General features: G+C 43.7%; 2 protein-coding genes across 2 annotated transcripts in view; one reads left to right on the forward strand and one right to left on the reverse strand.

The window, feature by feature from the left end:
• Positions 1-17,178, forward strand: part of LOC309563331 (uncharacterized protein) — a gene marked incomplete at its 3' end in the record, with an annotated part of 417,962 nt that overhangs the window by 185,519 nt on the left and 215,265 nt on the right. The window lies entirely within an intron of this gene.
• ECHS1 (enoyl-CoA hydratase, short chain 1) overlaps positions 3,579-17,178 on the reverse strand; it is a 46,371-nt gene continuing 32,771 nt past the window's right edge. The window contains exons 5-8 of the mRNA XM_082266864.1: positions 6,222-6,326; positions 5,388-5,507; positions 3,836-3,903; positions 3,579-3,750 (exon numbers count right to left, since the gene is read on the reverse strand). Of these exons, the coding sequence (XP_082122990.1) occupies positions 3,685-3,750; positions 3,836-3,903; positions 5,388-5,507; positions 6,222-6,326 (359 nt within the window). The 3' untranslated portion in view covers positions 3,579-3,684. The remainder of the gene's footprint in view (positions 3,751-3,835; positions 3,904-5,387; positions 5,508-6,221; positions 6,327-17,178) is intronic.

A 17,178-nucleotide genomic window follows, 5' to 3' on the forward strand; every position in this document is an offset into this window, starting at 1 on the left:
CTCCCGCTGCCTCTCTGGTGTGGCTCGAGGTACAGGTAGTATTTCTGAAAATACTACCTTGGAGGTCCCACTCCTCAACTTAGCGCCTAAGTCCCTGAAATCGTTTAGGACTCTCCATCTTCCTCTGCCTATGTCATTGGTACCCACGTGTACCATGACAGCTGGGTCCTCCCCCAGCCTCACCCAGTAATCTGTCCACCCGAACTGCGATGTGCCGAACCCGAGCGCCCAGTAAACAACAGACTGTTCGGCGCTCACAGTCTTTGTGGCAGATTGCACTGTCAGTCCTTCTAATGATTGAGTCCCCTACCACCAGCACCTGTCTTTCCTTTCCCTTTCTCCCGGCCTCACTGGAGGAGTTCTTCCCCTGGCAGCTAGGGGCGTTGCTCTGCTCCAGCAATGCTGGTCCCTGACTGGTTTCCCTAACATCACGCAAAAGGGCAAATTTATTGGGGTGCTCCAGCCCAGGATCAGCCTCCTTGCCTTTTTCCCCCTCTACCCTTCCTGTCACCCATCTACTCTGCTCTGATGCCTGCACCTCCATTACTCCGCCCACCTCTGTGCAGGCCCCTGCTTGCGCCTGACGGGTACGATCCCAGCTCTCCTTCAGTATGGACATACGTCTCAGTGTTGCCAGCTGCTTCCCTAGATTCAGGACCTGAGCTTCCAGGGAAACAACGTGCTTACACTTTGTGCATTTGTATTCGCCCTCGATCTCATGATCGAGGAACGTATACATACAACAAGATGTACACCGAGTCGCATCTCCACACCCGCCGGGCATTGTACCTACTAATCTAATCTAATGGGGATTCAGTAATTTAAATCTGTCCTGTGTGGCTGTTTCCTAGCTTCTAACTCTGCTTTCGCACCCTCTGGTACTCTGTTTCACTCACAGATACTTACAGACACTCACAGTCGCAGGGCACCGACAGTCGCAGGGCACCCACTGATACTCCGCTACACAGTACTCACTGACTCAAGTACTACCCTACACCCTCAGTCTCAATCAAATCACAGTCTTTACTTACATCCACAGTCTTAACTTACCAAGTGTGTGTCCCTGTGTACCTGTAAGCCGATACTTACAGTGCTTGTCAGCGATGCCTCACTCCTTCCTCCCTCAGTCAGTCATCTGCTCCCGCCTCCCTCCTCTGTCACTTCCTGGTCTTGTCAACCAGCCAGCTAGTGGGGGGGGGGGGGAGCTCTCTCTGTCTCTGTGTGTGAGGGGGAAGGGGGTTGGGAGCTCTCTCTGTCTCGGGGGAGGGTCCGGTTATCCCTCTCACTCTGAGAAGGGGGGGGGGGGTTAGTGTACTACCGCACAGCTCTCACTCACCTCACACTCACTCCCTCACACACGCTGTCTCCTCACGCACGCAGCCTCTGATCCCGCGTTCTCACCTTCCTCTGGTCCCGCACTTTTCCACCGCAAGTGACGTGATGAGGTATGCATTCGCTTTCAAGCATTCATCCTTAGATACTACAGGAAACATGAAGGCCAAAATTACTAGGCCAGTTTTGCTCAATTTGAAAATAATAGAGGGCCTCAAGTTCAGCCCCCGACAAAAGGACAACACAATAGCAGGTTTTCCTGCATTGAGATGCATTGTGTTGATTGAGGCAGCATATTCAAAATGAATGGTCTGTAATGCCATTTTCTGCAAATGTTTGCAATGCAAACTGAAGAGAAAGTGGGAGTAAAAAAAGCCTCATCACTGGTGTCCCTAGTCGTAAAAAAAATCTGCAGCATTGGTGTCAACAACCCCCCCCCCCCCCCACCTCCTCAAGTGTTGTATTGCTGGTCAGTGACCATGTTGTTACTTTTCCCCATAAATACATCACAGGCCCCCCAGGTAAGTGGTAAAGCAATGGACATGTGATCACAGCGGTACACAGCTTATCCCATCTGCTCAGAGGAATGATATTAGAAAGCCCAGTCTGACAAAAAGCTGTGACATAGGAGGGGTGGGGCAAAATCCCGCTGTCTTTGTCAATCAACAGAGCAGGGACTCGGAAGCAAGCCCGCATGGGTGCCCTCATAGAAAGCATCTTTCCGTGGGGGCACCCGATGAAGAGGAGGGGCCTGGAGTGCTGGCGGGGGACCCTAGAAGAAGAGCATCGGGCCTGCTCTCTGCAAAACCACTGCACAGGGCAGGTAAGTATAGACAGGTTTGGTATTTAAACAAACAAAAAAAAGGAACGTTTACAACCACTTTAAGTTTGTTTTGTTAAACTGAGTAAGGCTTCTTTCACACGGTCCGCCTCCGCAGGCGGATCCGTGTTGCTCAGCGGGGATCGATCCGCGATCCCCGCTGAGCCGGGTGGATGACAGCTCCGTCTCCGCTTGCAGAGCGGAGAGGGAGGTGTCTCAGCACCCGCTGCCCTCTATGGGGGATCGGAGGAGAGCGGACCGCTTGTCCGCTCTCATCAGATCCGCTCCACTCCGATTACTGAACGGATGGAAAAATAGGGTTTCCATCCGTCCAGATTTCAGCACAGGATCGGATGCGGATGGCAGCGGAGGTGACCTCCACTGACACCCGCTGCCCCATAGAGCTGCATGGAGGATCCGATCAGATCCGCCTAAAAAACTGACAGGCGGATCTGATCGGACCGCCCGTGTGAAAGAGCCCTTAAGCCCTAAAAGCACCCTTGATGTTTTAGGAAAGCTCGACATTACACTCTAGTGTATATTTTCATACTAACTATCCAAAGCAATTTTAGCTGGTTTAGGGGATGGCATTGTTCTCATTGACCACCAATGTAAAATACCAATGTAACAAGCATTTTTAATTCTAATAACCAGTATAAAGACGCCCTTCTCTTAATGTCCACCAATTTAGGAATGTCCTCCTCCTATCGTCCACCAATGTAAGGGAGCATTTCTCCACTGACCACCAATGTAAAGGAATATTTTAATGACTACCAACTGGGGGGGGGGGGGGGGGGGGCACTACAATGACAAAAGGAAGGGGCATTTTTCCACTGACATTTAGTGACAAGCTTTTACTGTCCGGGATTATATTCTGGGTATGATTACTGCTGAAAAAAAAAATCTTGGCATATAGTATGCTGCATTATTAATTTTATTGATTCTTAAATCTCAACCCACTATTCACACTAATGTACAGTGACCTATAGACAATATTCTGTAAGCAGGGATTCCCAGAGACCTAATCGTTATTTCAAGGGTTCATCTGTGTTTAAAAAGTTGAGAAAGACTCCTCTAGATAAGTGACATAACATTTTTATCTCAATGTTCAATGTATATAAAGCATTGCTAAAGGTCCTTGATTGAGGCTGAAGCAATTGGTGAATCATGTATAAGAATACAAGGATATATAAAACCCATACAATTTCTTCAAAATGTTTTTATTAACATAGAATGGACTTTGTAACATTAAATTCCCATTGATTTACAATATTTATCAGGGCACAGATCTGTAGAAACCGCTTCTGTACCTTAGACACCAACTAGAACACCACATCGCATAGAAGGGAATGAAAAGTCGGATGCCCTGAATACCTGTACTGTATTAGAAATGTAGAGTCCTTGGCTACTTTATTACCTCTTAAGTGCTTTTTGTTGGTAAAATTAAGGCCCTGTGTGATTGCACTTTCATTGGCTGCAAAACTACAACAGTCCATATTTCAGATTGGTCATGTACAGATCTACTGAATTGTTTACTGATCGGTAAAATCTGCTTTCCTTTTTTCTACGAATGCAGTCATTCCTTCTTTTCGGTCATCCTGAAAAACAATCAAATTTGATGTTTAGTTCACTACTCGGGTCAATTTACAGTTAGCCAATAAGAACACCCTGAAAACACCTTACCGTAGCAAAAGTAGAATGGAAAAGTCGTTTCTCAAGACGGTTTCCTTCGGACAATGACAATTCAAATGCTGTAGAAACAGGCACCTAATAAGTCTAGCACGGTTGTTGTAGGATAATAATGATATACAGATATTTTAAAACTTAGCCCTAAGGCAGAACTATAGTCAAAACATTAAGAGACCATTAAAAGATAAAACAAGAAAACTCGCATATAAATCTAGGGATGTTCTTAGCCTTCCAGGTCATTCAAACCAGTTTCCCTGAGTGCAGTCTCTCATGAGCCCAACCCCCTCGAGGACCCAACCCCTTGCAGCATGGGCTCAGAGCATTACTGTCTTCTAGTAATAGCATTCTACTAGCTTCCAAGTCCTTTCTCTATACCACATTTTAGGAGCATTGGGAAGAAACCTAAGGTTAGCCCTGCTCTTAGGGCTGCTAGTTCACACCAAAACACAGTGCAGGAAAGGAGCGTTCCATGCATGAACATGTGGTGAACGCATTGCCTTTGCGATCTGCATGTGGGTGCCAATTTACTCTTAATGACAACTTTAAAGCAGATCGCAAACGCAACACATTTGCAGGCACCGGATCACATAGTACTGCAGTACCATGTGGTTTGGTGCAGTGCATTTTGTAGTAGTAGTGCTTGCACTACTTCTTACGTGTTTCAGAGCGTTTTGCAGCCTATTCAAATGAATGGGCTGTCAAAATTGCACCGTACGGGATCACACATGTTCTGGTGTTTCCTCTTGTTCCTCACTAAATCTTAGGTAGTAAAATGCATAGCTTCAATTCTGCTCCCGAGTTATTCACATTTGCCTTTTCAGAAAGAACAGCTGTGTCCAGCATTACTGAATATGTATGAAGCTTTCTCCATTCATTTCTGTAGACAGTCCAAAATATTGGCAAACCCAGTCATCCAGAAAAGTAATAAAAGGTAAAGTATTTTGCTACCTGGGCTTCATTGATGGTTGGGTGGAGGGAAACCTAAAGGCTCACTAAAGCCCCGTACACACGATCAGATTATCGAACGATCTGTCATCCGATTTTTGTTGCATGCTAGTCTCATGTGGAAAAAGTGAAGGTTATTTTCATACGAAAATTCCCGTACAACAGAATTCTACTTCAGAAGTGATGTCACATGCTGAATTGTTTTTTATGTGTTCTTTCGTTTCTGAGCATGCCTAGTCTTGCTCTTACGATTTTTTTCAGATGAAAACTGTACTAATCAAACTAAAATCGGACGTTGTGTTGATGTACGATAAAAATTTTATAGCCGACACATCCAGTTCTTGTCATCTGAAAATCCGTAATCGGCTGTCGAAAGCACCATACTAACAATCCGAAAATCGGCCTTAAAAAAGGTAAAGTTGTCCTTTTAAATGTCCTTAAATTCAATATGAACTTCCTCACCCCTAGCATGAATCAATATATTTAGCAGATAATGAATAGAGCAAGCTGGTAATAAAAAAAAGTTAGCTTGCCTCTACCATTTTGTTAGTACAGCTTGGACAATACAGACTTCTAACATACAAAGACGTTTTTCCCTCACCCCCATTGACAGCCTCTTTGGCCATAGCCACAATAAGTTTAGAGTGCCCTGCTATTTTTTCAGCACAGCCGATAGCCTCTTCCACAACCTTATCTGCTGGGAACACTTTGCTGACAAGTCCTGCAGGGACAAGTAGTAAAACAGACATTTTGTTAGTTTAAATCTTTATGAAAGACAAAAAAACACTATACTGCAAGTTTACCCTACAATAATACATTTTCTATTATCTTACCTACTTTAGTGGGCAAGTACAGCCAAAATGAATTTGGCAGATCTAGGCCCCCCTCTACCTAATTTTTAAGAATAAACTGAAAAACCAATAGGGGGTGTGCGATGCTAAGCATAAAATGAAGCAAAGCCATTTACAGTCCGCAATTGTAACTCCAAAGATCTTACAGATGTGGCATCCGAGAAAATCTAAACGGTTGGATAATCAAACCCGTACCTCCCAAACAAAATGTGCATCTTACTACCCACTTCCACTGTTACATTCTCTAAAAAGAGGCAGGTGCTTTTTTTTGCCATAATTCGAATTCAATGCATCGGCAGCCTGTTTAATAATATTGTGCCGCTGTGAGAAACCCGAGAGAAGATACTCCATTACAAGTGGTTTGTTCTTATATTCATAAGCTGATGCACATATCGGACATATAAACTATTTGTACTTCCATGTACAGGCAATTATTCTACCAAATGAAATGGTTTCTGTGTATACAGATAACAAGGGTAAAATGTAAAAATAATGATTCAGGGCAAGTTCTTACAAATTATAATATTTCCTGTTCTACCTCTGGTAATTCTCCTTCTAAAAAGTAATCACAAGAAAATGGAAACCTGCTTCCTTGGCTTCATTAGCAGATATGCGATCACCAGTAAGGACTATCTCCATGGCCAAAGATTTTCCAACAGCTCTTGTAAGCCTCTGAGTACCACCGGCACCTAAAAAAAATAAATAAATTGAGAGATATAAAAATGGTAGAATTATCCTGGAAGCATTAAAATTGCAGGTATAAAAATACAGGAAAAAAATGTATGCTTTCTCTGAAAGTCATCTATTTGATACGGTAGCTATTTATTTAAAAATTGTCTATTTACTCTGCACTTTAGCCACCTGACCTCCGGAAAACTTTACCCCCATCATGGCCAGGCTATTTTTTGCTATTCAGCACTGCACTTCTTTAATTGGCAATTACGCGGTCATGTAATACTGTGCCCAAATTAAATCTATATAGTTATTTTCACACAAATAGAGCTTTCTTTGGGTGGCATTTGATCACCATTGGGTTTTTTCATTTTTTTTTTTTATATAAAATGAAAAAAGACTGAATATTTTGAAAACAATATATATTACACAATATTTTCTGTTATAAAACATCCAAAAAAAAAAAAAAAAATCAAAGAATCTAATTTTGTCATAAGTTTTGGTCAAAATGCATTTTGCTACATGTCAATACAGGCGGTCCCCGGGTTACAAACATCCGACTTACAGAGAGAGACAATAGGAAGAGAGGAGAAATCTCCCCCTAGGAAGAGAAATTCACTCCTGTAAGAGTTACCATGGGAAAAAAGGTGTCTCCACTAAAGCTTTATCACTAATCCTAGCTTCCACAACAACCCAACATTTTCAAAATCCAGTTGTCATAGGGACAGATCGTGAGATGAAATCTTCTGAATGGGTACAGACGGCAAAAAAGATGGTACAGAGGTGTTAACCCTTCCCTATGCTATCCAAACGAAAAAAAATTAAAATTATTTTGCCTGAGGCTAAACTTAAAAAATGTACCTGTTCCGACTCACAAATTCGACTTGAGAACAAACCTACAGTCCCTATCTTGTTTGTAACCCGGGGACAGCCTGTAAGTGTATATTAATCAGTTAGGCTCCTTTCACACGGAGCGGACCGTATTGCGATCCGTTCTGGCACTTTTTTTTTTTTTTTTTCACGGACATGGATGACATTTGTGTCATCTGGTCCGTATGTCCGAATATCATCCCATCCGCTTGCGGATGATATACGGACATAATGCATGGCTGTGGGATTGTGGATGTCAGCGGATGACACCGCTGACATCTGATTTTGCGTCCTTTCCGTTTTTTTAAACGGAAGAAAAAATAGGGTTCTGTTCCGTTCCAAATAACGGAACAGAACTGAAAGGACGCAAATCGGATGTCAGCGGTGTCATCCGCAATCCCATTGACATGCATTATGTCCGTATATCACCCGCAAACGGATGGGGTGATATACGGACATACAGAAAGCCCGTGTGAAAGGGGCCTTAGTGTGAAAGTTATAGCGTCTACAAACTATGGTATATACTGGAATTTACGCAGCTATAGACGCTATACTGGTAACAGCGGTGATCAGCGACTTATAGTGGGACTGTGATGTGGCAGGCAATCTGGCGCTAACAAACACTATCTGGGAGGGTCACTAACTGACATTGTCACTAGTAGCACAAATACAGCGATCATTGACAATACTGTACAATGGAATTGTACTAATGACACTAGCTGGTAAGGGGATACTATCTAGGGGCAATCAAGGGGTTAACTAACAAGTGCAATGTGTGCTGCTTTTGCTAACAGATCTGGCTGTTTTTTCTCCCTGCTTTGAAGGAAGAACAGCCAGAACACTGATCTGTGTACAGCACCCTGTGTGTATGTAAACACAGGGCTCTGTGCTGGGATTGGCTACAGCCGATCAGCAGGCCTCAGCCATAAATCACTGTGGCTCAGCTCTGCCCCCTCCTCACTGGCTGTGATTGAAAGCCCCAGAAGACAATGGCTCCCTCTGCTACCTAATCTCCAGTGAGGAGAGAGCCCACAGAGCCGCTGTTCTTGGACACAGAGCTGGCTTGAGATCAGGCTCAGGGAAGTATAGGGGGTTATCTACAAACAGGTGGGTTTTTAACTTCAATGCAGAGAGTGCATTAACCACTTCAATACAGGGCACTTTCAACCCCCCCCCCCCCCAAACAAAACTTTTATTAGCTTTTTTTCAAACAAATCTCTTTTAGTGGTGTTTAATCACTACTGGGTTTTTTATTATTTTTTGCGATACAAGTGAAAAAAAGAGAAAAGAAAAACACCTTTTTTAGCTTCTATTGTAAAATTTTGCAAAATAGGTCATTTTTGTTCATAAATTTGGGCCAAAATTTATAATGCTACATAACTTTGGTAAAAATAACCCAAATTAGAGGATATTACTAAGTCTTTGTAAAAGTCAGAGTCTACAAGCCATGGTGCCAATCCTTGAAAACTGATCACACCTGATATACTGATGGCCTATTTTATTTCTTGAGGCCCTGAAAATGTCAGGACAGTACAAATACCCCCCAAATGACCCCTTTTTGGAAAGTATACATTCCACGATATTTGGTAAGAGGCATGGTGAGTTTTTTGAAGTAGTAATTTTTTCCCACAATTCTTGAGAAAATTTTTTTTTTTTTTTTTTTAAACACAAAATTGTCATAACAACAGGTTATTTCTCACACACAGAAAACGCTTTCTTGCAATTACATCCCAAAATACATTCTGCTACTCCTGAGTATGGCGATACCACATATTTGAGACTTTTACACAGCCTGGCCACATATAGAGGCCCAACATGCAAGGAGCACCGTCAGGTGTTCTAGGAGCATAAATTACACATATAATTTCCTGACGACCTATCACATTTTTGAAGGCCCTGGAGCACCAGGACAATGGAATTACCCACAAAATGACCCCATTTTGGAAAAAAAACACCCCAATGTATAATCTGAGGCATAATGAGGCTTTTGAATATGTCCTTTTTTTCCCCACACATTTTGGGAAAATGTGCAAAGAAAATGAATATTTGTGTTGTGTTTTTTTTTTTCCCTTTTGTTATTTTCTTTCCACATTTTCCAAAAACGTGGAGAAAAAAAAAAAAGGACATATTCAAAAGCCTCATTATGCCATTGGGGTGTTTATTTTCCAAAATGAGGTAATTTTGTGGGTAATTCCAAATTCCACTGTCCTAGTGCTCCAGGGCCTTCAAAAGTGTGATAGGTACTCAGGAAGTTATGTGTGTAATTTATGCTCCTAGAACGCCTGACAATGCTCCCTGCATGTTGGACCTCTCTATGTGGCCAGGCTGTGTAAAAGTCTCACACATGGTATCGCCATACTCAAGAGTAGCAGCAGAATGTATTTTGGGATGTAATGTTTGCTATGTCTATGCCATGTGTTAGAAAAAATCTTAAAAAATGACAACTTTGCGTGTTAAAAAACTATGGCGATACCATGTGTGAGACTTTTTTACAGCTTGGCCATATACAGAGGCCCAACATCCAAGTAACACTTTCAGGTGTTCTAGGAGCATAAATTACACAACTAATTTCATTACTACCTATCACATTTTTGAAGGCCCTGGAGCAGCAGGACAATGGAAATGCCCCCAAAATTACCCCATTTTGGAAAGCAAAACACCCCAGCCTATATTCTATGAGGCATGGGCTGCAGGCAGGTCCTCGGGTGCCCTCATGGGCTGCAGGCAGGTCCTCGGGTGCCCTCATGGGCTGCAGGCAGGTCCTCGGGTGCCCTCATGGGCTGCAGGCAGGTACTCTTTATTACTGGGCAATTTGTGTGCGTTATATTGTGCACTGTAATTGTTAACTGTCTGTTACTGCAATCTCCTCCTCACACAGGATTTAATTGGCTCTTTACCCTGATTAAGGATGGGCTGTGTCAGAGGGACATGCCGCTAACCCGATTGCCAATCTGCGCGCCCCCAGGGGCATGCAGGAGCAGCGAGATCGAGCACAGAACATGTTACCGGCTGTTGGAAACAGCCGGTCATGTGGTAAAGAGCCATTTTCATTGGCTCTTTACCCTGATCGGGGATGGGCTGTGTCCTGAGGGACACGCTTCATACCCGATCACCGGGGTTGTGGGGCGCACAAGAGCAGCGAGTACGGGCAGAGATCCTATGACACCTGCCCGGAGGGAGGAAATGTTCCTGCCTGCGCCATTTTACAATGCACCGGTAGGGAAGGGGTTCAGGTAACAAAAAAATATTGCCTTTGGAACCACTTTAGGTGGTATCTAAAATTACCAAAAAAATATATATATATACCTTAAAGGATAATTTCACCTTTCCTAACATGTTAGTCCCCTATTCAGGGTTTAACATGTTACTGATGCAGCAACCCCCGCATTCAACCCCCCCATGTTTCCAATGTGCAGAGGACCGGGGATCTTCACCCCACACCTGCGGTCACAGGGGGCTCCAACCACCTGGCCACGTCATTCAATTAACAGGGCGCTAATGAGCGCTCTTGGTAGTTCATTGATGCTTCCTGTCATTCAGTAACTGCCTTTCCAGATGAGGTACAGGCAGACAGCTACACTGACAGTCTACATGAACCTGAGATTGCACCCATGACCTGCTGACCGTGGGTGCAATGCTTTACAGGCTTCAAATAAAAAAAATAAAAGGTACATCTTTTTACCTGAAAAAGATGTGCATTTGTTTTTTTTTTTACAAAGGTGGACTTATCCTTGAAATGGTATTTAAACCCAAGAACAGAAGTCAACAGTTTTGGAGCTTACCTGTCTGCTTAGATGTGGTGGCTGCATTCGTTTTTTTTTTTTTTCCCCCTTTTTTTCCCTTTACATTTATTGTCCTACAATGCAAAACATTCTGTGAATGTAGGTTGGGGCAGATGAATGGCAGGATCTTCTCTGCCCAATCAGTTTACTGCATTCTGGGACAATAAGTACAAGTTCTGTGGACAGTGCGAGTCGATTACACTCACAGCTGCTGCTGTTAAACCTTATCTAATCCCAAGAAAAAAAATCATAATATTGCAGCTTACCTGTTCCCAATGTTGTGGCTTCATTCGGGTCCCTAATGCGGTGGCTGCATATGTTTTTGTATTTTATTTTAACCAGGTAATCTACTTTTAACACACTTCAATCCTAGGCTGACTACTGTACAGCCCAGCATTGTCGCCCCAGCACAAGGAGTTAGGACTTGGACACTGTTAGGACTACACAACGCCTTCTCTTCTCCATTAACAGTGGGAGGTGTTCTGTAGTCCACAAAGATAGCAGGGAACAATGCTAACTGATAACTTCCAATGCTTTCTGTTTCTGCACTATTTTTTTTTCCCTTGTCTAAAAGATAATAAAACACTTCCAATGGTATGTGAAAAAATAAAATTCTGCATACAAAAATGTGACCGACAAGAAAAAAAAAAAAAAAAAAATGCATAAAAAAGGTGGTAGTAAATGTTGAATAAGTAAAAAAAAAACAAAACACTTTCTACCTGCAAGGCAAATGCACAATGTGCTAATATGCCTACTAGCACATTATGAAAGACTTTCCTAAAAGTGAAGCCCTCCTGAGGCACGCTGTCACCTCTGCAGAGTCTTCCATCTTCACTTGGTCTTCCTCTTCCTTCCAGGTTCGTGGGCTGTGGGCGTTAGAATGCAGTGCGGGAGTCACGGCCGCGGCACAGCACTCTGAAGGAACAGCATGGGTGTGCCGTTCCTTCAGAGCGCATGCGCTGGTGAGGTCCCTGGCTGCTGCTTACTAGAATATCTCCTAAACCGTGCACGTTTAAGAGATATTCATTTAACCTACAGGTAAGCTTTATTATAAGTAAAAGGATTTTACAGTTACTAATCCTTCCCCCCCCCCCCTTTCTCGTTCATGGAGGGACACAAAGTCTAATACTGTTGGGATATCAAAACGCTCGAATTAGGGTTCCAAAAGTTCAAATTAGGGGTGGGCACAAAAACAAAATGAGGGACTGCAGTTCCTTAAGCTGCATCAGATGGGGCCTGAACCTTCAAGTGGTAAAAGTTGAACATTTGAAAAGAAGACCAGGTAGCAGCCTTGCATATCCTAGAAACGGTAACATAATCCTGAAGAACCCAAGAGGCACTTACAGATTTATTAGAGTGTGCCTTGACAGGAAAGGTGAAACCCAAAAGCAGATTTTGCAGTGTACCATTCATAACAGGAGGAGGAGGGAGGGGGCGCACTTAGGAGCATGACATCAGGAGGCGGCTGCCTGAATTCGGAAGAGATGACCGCCTCCTGAGACATCACAGAGGAAAATGGCAACCCTGGACCGAGAAGTGGCAGCAGAGAAGTGGATTTCAGCAGGGCAATGCTGGATCTGCTGAGTGGGCCAATATGTGAAATGAAGACGACCCAGCATCAGGTAAGCAGGGATTAAAAAAAAATAAACGGGCGGTGGGTGGGGTGTTAAGCTGCTCTTTAACCACTTGCCGACCGCCGCCCGACTACATACGGCGGCGGTCAGCCCCTCCCAGGCAAAGTGACGTACCAGTACGTCACTAGCCTGGGAGCGAATAGGGGGCGAGCGCGTGCCGCCGGAGGCGCGCTCCCCCCCGCTCGTACCCGAAGAAGCTGGCGCGTGTGACCGGCGGACCCGATGTCCGCCGGTCACACGCGATCGTCGGGTAGAGAGGGAGAAAGGCAGGCGGCTAATGTAAACACAGCCGCCTGTCATTCTCCCCTGTGTAAAAGCACAGATCACTCGGTCCTGCTATGTAGGGCGGTTGATCTGTGCTGTTACACACACAGCCACATCCAATGACAGTAAGAAACACGCCCCTAGGGACACACTTAACCCCTCCCTCTCCAATAAAGTTAACTCCTTCCCTCCCAGTGTCATTTTTACAGTAACAGTGCATATGTATAGCACTGATTACTGCAGTAATGTCACTGGTACCCCCAAAAGTGTCAAAAATGTCAGTCAAGGGTCCGATCTGTCCGCCGCAATGTCACATTCCCGCAAAAAAAAAAAAAAAAAAAAAAAAAAAAAAACGCAGATCGCCGCCATTACTCGTTAAAAAAACAAAAAAAAAAAAACAAACGAAAATGACATAAATCTTTCCCTTACCAATCAAAATACGCTTATTGTGATTTTTTTTTTACCAAACATAGGTAGCAGAAAACAAATTGGTCAAAAATTTAAAAAAATTTTGATTTTTACATAATTTTTTTGGGGAATTTCATAAAAAAAAAAAAAAAAAAAAAAACCGCACTGGTGATCAAATACCACTAAAAGAAAGCTCTGTTTGTGGGAAAAAAAAAGACATCTAATTCATTCGGGTACAGCGTAGCACGACCGTGCAATTGTCCGTTAAAGTCAAGCAGTGTCGAATCGCAAAATGCCCCCTGGTCAGGAAGGGGGTAAAATCTTCCAGGGCTTAAGTGGTTAAAGTGTTACTAAACCCACAACTGTAAAATCAGCCTGTATATGCAGTAAAGCATTTGTGTTATACTCACTGTGGAACCTAGAGGGTTAATCCTCGGCATTGCGTAAAAAGGCTGTTACATAGTTACATAGTAGGTGAGGTGGAATAAAGACAATAGTCCATCCAGTTCAACCTGTGTAGGTGTGTGTGACTGTAATCATCTAACATAGACTTACATCTCAAGGATCAGGAGATTAAGGGCTAAGAGTCTTTTGAAAGTCTCCATACTACCTGCAGAAACCACCTCTTGTGGTAGACAATTCCACAATCTTGTAGTCCTAACAGTAAAGAACCCTCCTCGTTGCCTGAGGTTAAAACGCTTCTCCTCTAATCGCATTGTATGTCCTCGAGTCCTCATGCAATTCCTTCGAATGAACAGCTTTTTTTCTAAGCTGAGATCCCCATTGAGATATTTATAAATTGCTATCATGTCCCCTCTCAGACGTCTCTTCTCCAGGGAAAATAAATCGAGCGATTGCAGCCGCTCTTCATAGTTAAGGTCCTCCAACCCCCTAATCAGTTTAGTTGCCCTTCTCTGGACTTTCTCCAGCTCCAACACATCCCTCCTGAGGACTGGCGACCAGAACTGGACAGAATACTCCAGATGCGGTCGGACCAGAGTTTTATAAAGTGGAAGGATTATAGTCTTATCTCTGGAATACATCCCTTTCTTTATGCATGCTAATATTCTGCTGGCTTTGGCAGCTGCCGCTTGACATTGCATGCTGTTGCCTAATCTATCATCAACCAAGACTCCCAGATCTTTCTCCATTTTTGATTCCCCCAAGGGTTCCCCTCCTAATGTGTATTGTGTTTTTATGTTTTTAGTCCCCAAGTGCAAAACCTTACACTTCTCCACGTTAAACCTAATTTGCCATGTCGTTGCCCACTCCGTAATTTTGTCCAGGTCATTCTGTAGGATATCTGCTTCATGCTGTGCAGTTATTGCCCTGGCCAATTTTGTGTCATCTGCAAAAACTGATAACGAACTACTAATCCCGTCCTCAATGCTGTTTATGAATAAATTGAACAAGGTTGGTCCCAGGACTGAGCCCTGGGGGACCCCGCTTACTACCGCAGACCAGTCTGAGTATGCGCTGTTTATTACCACCCTTTGGACACGCCCTTTTAGCCAGTTCCGTATCCAAGAGCAAACCCTGCTGTCGATACCTGCAGACCTTATTTTATAAATTAAGCGCTTGTGGGGAACTGTATCAAACGCCTTAGCGAAATCCAAGTACACCACATCCACTGGTCTGCCCCTATCTAGCTCACAGCTCACCTTCTCGTAGAATGTTAATAGATTGGTTTGACAAGAACGCTCATTTGTAAACCCGTGCCGATTACTGCTGATGATGTTGTTGTCTTTAGCAAACTCTACGATATAGTCCCTTATCATCACCTCTAGAAGTTTACATACTATTGATGTCAAACTGACAGGCCTATAATTTCCCGGGATATGCCTCTGGCCCTTTTTGAATATCGGAATCACGTTAGCCTTCCTCCAATCCCCTGGTACATCTCCTGTCCTAATACTGTCAGCAAAGATCAGGAACAGTGGTCTGGATATAACCTTACTGAGTTCCTTGAGTACTCTCGGATGTACGCCATCCGGGCCTGGTGATTGGTTTGTGTTAAGTTTATCCAGCCTTTCCCTGATTTCACCCTCTGTTAGCCATAGTGGCAAGTCCTGTGTATTACTACTAACCATACAGTCATGGTCAGTGTACCCCTCCTTTTCCTGCGTAAAGACTGACGAGAAAAAAGCATTCAGCACGGTTGCTTTTTCAGTGTCCTCTGTAACCATCCTCCCATCATCGTTAATTATGTGTGCAATATGCTCTGCCTTAGTTTTTTTGCTGTTGATATATTTAAAGAATTTCTTTGGGTTTTTTTTTTTTTACTATCCTCCGCTATTTGTCTCTCAAAGTTGATTTTAGCCATCTTGATTTCTTGTTTACTTTTCTTATTTGCCTCCTTGTATTGCTGGAAGGCCGATACTGTACCCTCTGATTTAGATTTCTTGAAGGCCAATTTTTTTCCCCTAATAAGTTTAACACTACGGTTTAGCCAGCCAGGTTTGGCTTTGTCTCTTCTAAATTTATTTCCCATAGGAATGCACTGCAAGATGCCTTTGCTTAATATGTTCCTAAAGCATTCCCATTTTTCCTCTGTGGTCAGGGATCCTAGGGTTCGGTCCCAGTTTACCCTTTCCATCAATGAGTACAATTTTGGAAAGTTTGCCCGTCTGAAGTTTAGGGTTCTTATGTTCCCCACTTGCCTTTTTATATTGTTATTTACACTAAATGTGATCATCCTGTGATCGCTAGAGCCCAGGTTGTCCTGGACTCCTACCTCCAAGATTATGTCTGGGTCATTAGTGATCAATAGATCCAGGACTGCGTTTTCTCTGGTAGGGGAATCCACCAACTGTGACATGTAATTATCCAGTAAGGTTTCCGTGAATAGACGGGCCTTCTGTGAGTGTGCAGTCCCCTCCTCCCAGTCAATGTCGGGATAATTGAAGTCCCCCAATATGATGACTGATCCCAGTTTTGCCACTTTACCCATTAGTGCTAAAAATTCCAGCTCTACCTCCTCCCCTTGGTTAGGTGGCCTATAGCAAACCCCCACAACTACTTTTCCCCTTATCTTCTTCCTTATCGAGTTCAACCCACACAGATTCTAACTCCATGCTCATCCCATCCGTAATGTCACTCCTTTCTAGCACCTTTATATTGTTCTTGACATAGAGACATACCCCTCCCCCTCTTTTTCCTACCCTGTCCTTCCGGTACACCGAATACCCTTGGATATTGGCCAGCCAGTCATGTGAGGGGTCGAACCAAGTTTCTGTTATTCCCACAAGGTCTATGTCCTCCTCATGTACTAACATTTCCAACTCATCCATCTTATTAGCTAGGCTCCTGGCATTAGCATATACCCCTCTTAGTTTTACAGAAGTTAAACGTGATTGGCGGTTATGTTTATTTCTGTTTCTGTTTGGTCTGCGGTTTTCGTGCACAGACCCGCCAATTGATGTTGTCGACCTACTGTCGCTGCTGACCCTACAACTGCCTTCAGTCCTCTGCTCCCTCCTGACTGATTCTACTTCTGAGCCCTCCCCCCCGTCTCCTAGTTTAAAAGCCCCTCCAACTTGGTGGCCATCTTTCTCCCCAAAAGAGCTGTATCCTGTCTTCTCTGTTCCCCCCTTCTTCCACAGTCATCAAGCCATCTCCTGATTGAACAGGGGCTAGGGGACATGCTGCACATGTTCAGTTTGGTGTGTATTGCTAGAGAGTTTTTTTTTTTCCTTGGAAGAGTGCATGTGATCAGCACAGGGCCAATCAGCACTGTCCAGACAGAGGGTCGGGGTCCTGCAGCCTTTTAGGACAGTCAGAGCAGAACGAAAACTCTTCCTACAAGATTTAACCAGACACTGATAGAAGTCACAAGACTGCTCTAACTGCCGATGAAAAAAGGTATTTAGTAGTTTATATTTACTAAATAATTGCATTTCCATGCTCTGTGT

This window comes from Pelophylax lessonae (assembly GCF_965119305.1).
Source record: "Pelophylax lessonae genome assembly, chromosome: 9".
In the NCBI taxonomy this organism is placed as follows: domain Eukaryota; kingdom Metazoa; phylum Chordata; class Amphibia; order Anura; family Ranidae; genus Pelophylax; species Pelophylax lessonae.